Below are 2,500 nucleotides of genomic sequence, written 5' to 3'. Positions count from 1 at the left end.
TAGGGGATAATGTTGGGTCTATGGGTGGTAGTAGGGGATAATGTTGGGTCTATGGGTGGTAGTATGGGATAATGTTGTGTCTATGGGTGGTGGTAGGGGATAATGTTGTGTCTATGGGTGGTACGGGGGATGATGTTGGGTCTATGGGTGGGAACAGGTAATAATGTTGTGTCTATGGGTGCTGGTAGGGAATAATGTTGTGTCTACTGGTGGTGGTAGGGGATAATGTTGGGTCTATGGGTGGTGGGGGATAATGTTGGGTCTATGGGTGGTGGTAGGGAATAATGTTGTGTCTATGGGTGGTGGTAGGGGATAATGTTGGGTCTATGGGTGGTGGTAGGGAATAATGTTGTGTCTATGGGTGGTGGTAGGGGATAATGTTGGGTCTATGGGTGGTGGGGGATAATAATGGGTCTATGGGTGGTGGTAGGGGATAATGTTGGGTCTATGGGTGGTACGGGGATAATGTTGGGTCTATGGGTGGTGGTAGGGGATAATGTTGTGTCTATGGGTGGTGGTAGGGGATAATGTTGGGTCTATGGGTGGTGGTAGGGGATAATGTTGGGTCTATGGGTGGTGGTAGGGAATAATGTTGTGTCTATGGGTGCTGGTAGGGGATAATGTTGTGTCTATGGGTGCTGGTAGGGGATAATGTTGTGTCTATGGGTGCTGGTAGGGGATAATGTTGTGTGGCTCTTGCAACGCCAGTATAGTGGGTCTGATTCTCAGGAACATGAAAACAAAATGTCTGCAAGCATGTCCAACCTAAATGGCAGATATCAGCCCAGTGGGTCGTATTAGTTGTTGACCTGTGTGCCGGGGCAGTTGATGTCCACGGGGTCGCTCCACTCCGGAGACGCCTGCAGGTCGCTGGGCGGCAGACTGTTGGGGTCAGGACTGGTCTTCAGCAGAATGGTGGGTAGAGGCTCTCTCTGTCTGCAGGTGGGGAAGCTGGAGAAGTGGTGGTAGAGGCCATGGTGGAGGGAGGAGTTGGCAGGGAGGGGGCGGCAGTAGACCTCTGTCCTGGGGGGTTCTGGGGGGGAGGACAAATAGTAAACAGTTGATTCATGTTATTTGACCATTTTAAAAAGATATTCATTCACAAAGTACGTACAAAAAAAGCATGTCTGAGGTTAACACATATGAGGAGAAGTGTAGTTCTGACATCATGTCTGAGGTTGGACTGTTTAATGAGGAGAGGTGTAGTTCTGACATCAGGTTGGACTGTTATATGAGGAGAGGTGTAGTTCTGACATCATGTTGGACTGTTATATGAGGAGAGGTGTAGTTCTGACATCATGTTGGACTGTTATATGAGGAGAGGTGTAGTTCTGACATCATGTTGGACTGTTATATGAGGAGAGGTGTAGTTCTGACATCAGGTTGGACTGTTTTATGAGGAGAGGTGTAGTTCTGACATCAGGTTGGACTGTTATATGAGGAGAAGTGTAGTTCTGACATCAGGTTGGACTGTTATATGAGGAGAGGTGTAGTTCTGACATCAGGTTGGACTGTTATATGAGGAGAAGTGTAGTTCTGACATCAGGTTGGACTGTTATATGAGGAGAGGTGTAGTTCTGACATCAGGTTGGACTGTTATATGAGGAGAGGTGTAGTTCTGACATCATGTTGGACTGTTATATGAGGAGAAGTGTAGTTCTGACATCAGGTTGGACTGTTATATGAGGAGAGGTGTAGTTCTGACATCATGTTGGACTGTTATATGAGGAGAGGTGTAGTTCTGACATCAGGTTGGACTGTTATATGAGGAGAAGTGTAGTTCTGACATCATGTTGGACTGTTATATGAGGAGAGGTGTAGTTCTGACATCAGGTTGGACTGTTATATGAGGAGAGGTGTAGTTCTGACATCATGTTGAACTGTTATCAGGAGAGGTGTAGTTCTGACATCATGTTGAACTGTTATCAGGAGAGGTGTAGTTCTGACATCAGGTTGGACTGTTAATGAGGAGAGGTGTAGTTCTGACATCAGGTTGGCAGGAGGAAATATGTCTTGAGGCATAACAGTGTGTTTACAAATGTATGTATCTCTCTGTGTGTGTGTGTGTGTGTGTGTGTGTGTGTGTGTGTGTGTGTGTGTGTGTGTGTGTGTGTGTGTGTGTGTGTGCGTGTGCGTGTGTGTGCGTGCGTGCGTTCGTGTCTATGTGTGTGTGTGTGTGTGTGTGTGTCAGACTTTACCCTTGACATTCTCCCTGAGCAGCATAGACAGAGGGGTCTGGTTGTGGATGACCATGTGAGGACAGGGGTCCTCGTTCAGCGTCACGTAGGTTATGCCCAGGTGTTCCTGATACGTCATCACCAACGCTCTGAAACAACCAAACACTGAGTCATTTAACCACCTGCAGCACAGGTCCCTCCGGCCCTCACTGAGCCCAGAGGCAGGCCTGCAGGGTAGGGCCCTGATTGGAGGCAGGCCTGCAGGGTAGGGCCCTGATTGGAGGCAGGCCTGCAAGGTAGGGCCCTGATTGGAGGCAGGCCTG

The 2,500-nt window shown here is 48.4% G+C and overlaps 1 protein-coding gene across 3 annotated transcripts in view; it reads right to left on the bottom strand.

Moving 5' to 3' along the window:
- The window catches only part of LOC149984734 (intermembrane lipid transfer protein VPS13B-like), a 283,030-nt gene that overhangs the window by 21,897 nt on the left and 258,633 nt on the right, over positions 1 to 2,500 (bottom strand). For all 3 annotated transcript variants that reach the window (XM_090215719.1, XM_090215714.1, XM_090215713.1), the window contains exons 28-29: positions 2,199 to 2,326; positions 810 to 1,033 (exon numbers count right to left, since the gene is read on the bottom strand). In XM_090215719.1, the coding sequence (XP_090071845.1) occupies positions 810 to 1,033; positions 2,199 to 2,326 (352 nt within the window). The remainder of the gene's footprint in view (positions 1 to 809; positions 1,034 to 2,198; positions 2,327 to 2,500) is intronic.

This window comes from Oncorhynchus mykiss, chromosome 2 (assembly GCF_057628025.1).
Source record: "Oncorhynchus mykiss isolate SJ-2025 chromosome 2, ASM5762802v1, whole genome shotgun sequence".
Lineage (NCBI taxonomy): Eukaryota > Metazoa > Chordata > Actinopteri > Salmoniformes > Salmonidae > Oncorhynchus > Oncorhynchus mykiss.
The sequence above is the reverse complement of the archived record's forward strand: the minus strand, read 5'-3'. Positions and strand labels throughout refer to the sequence as shown.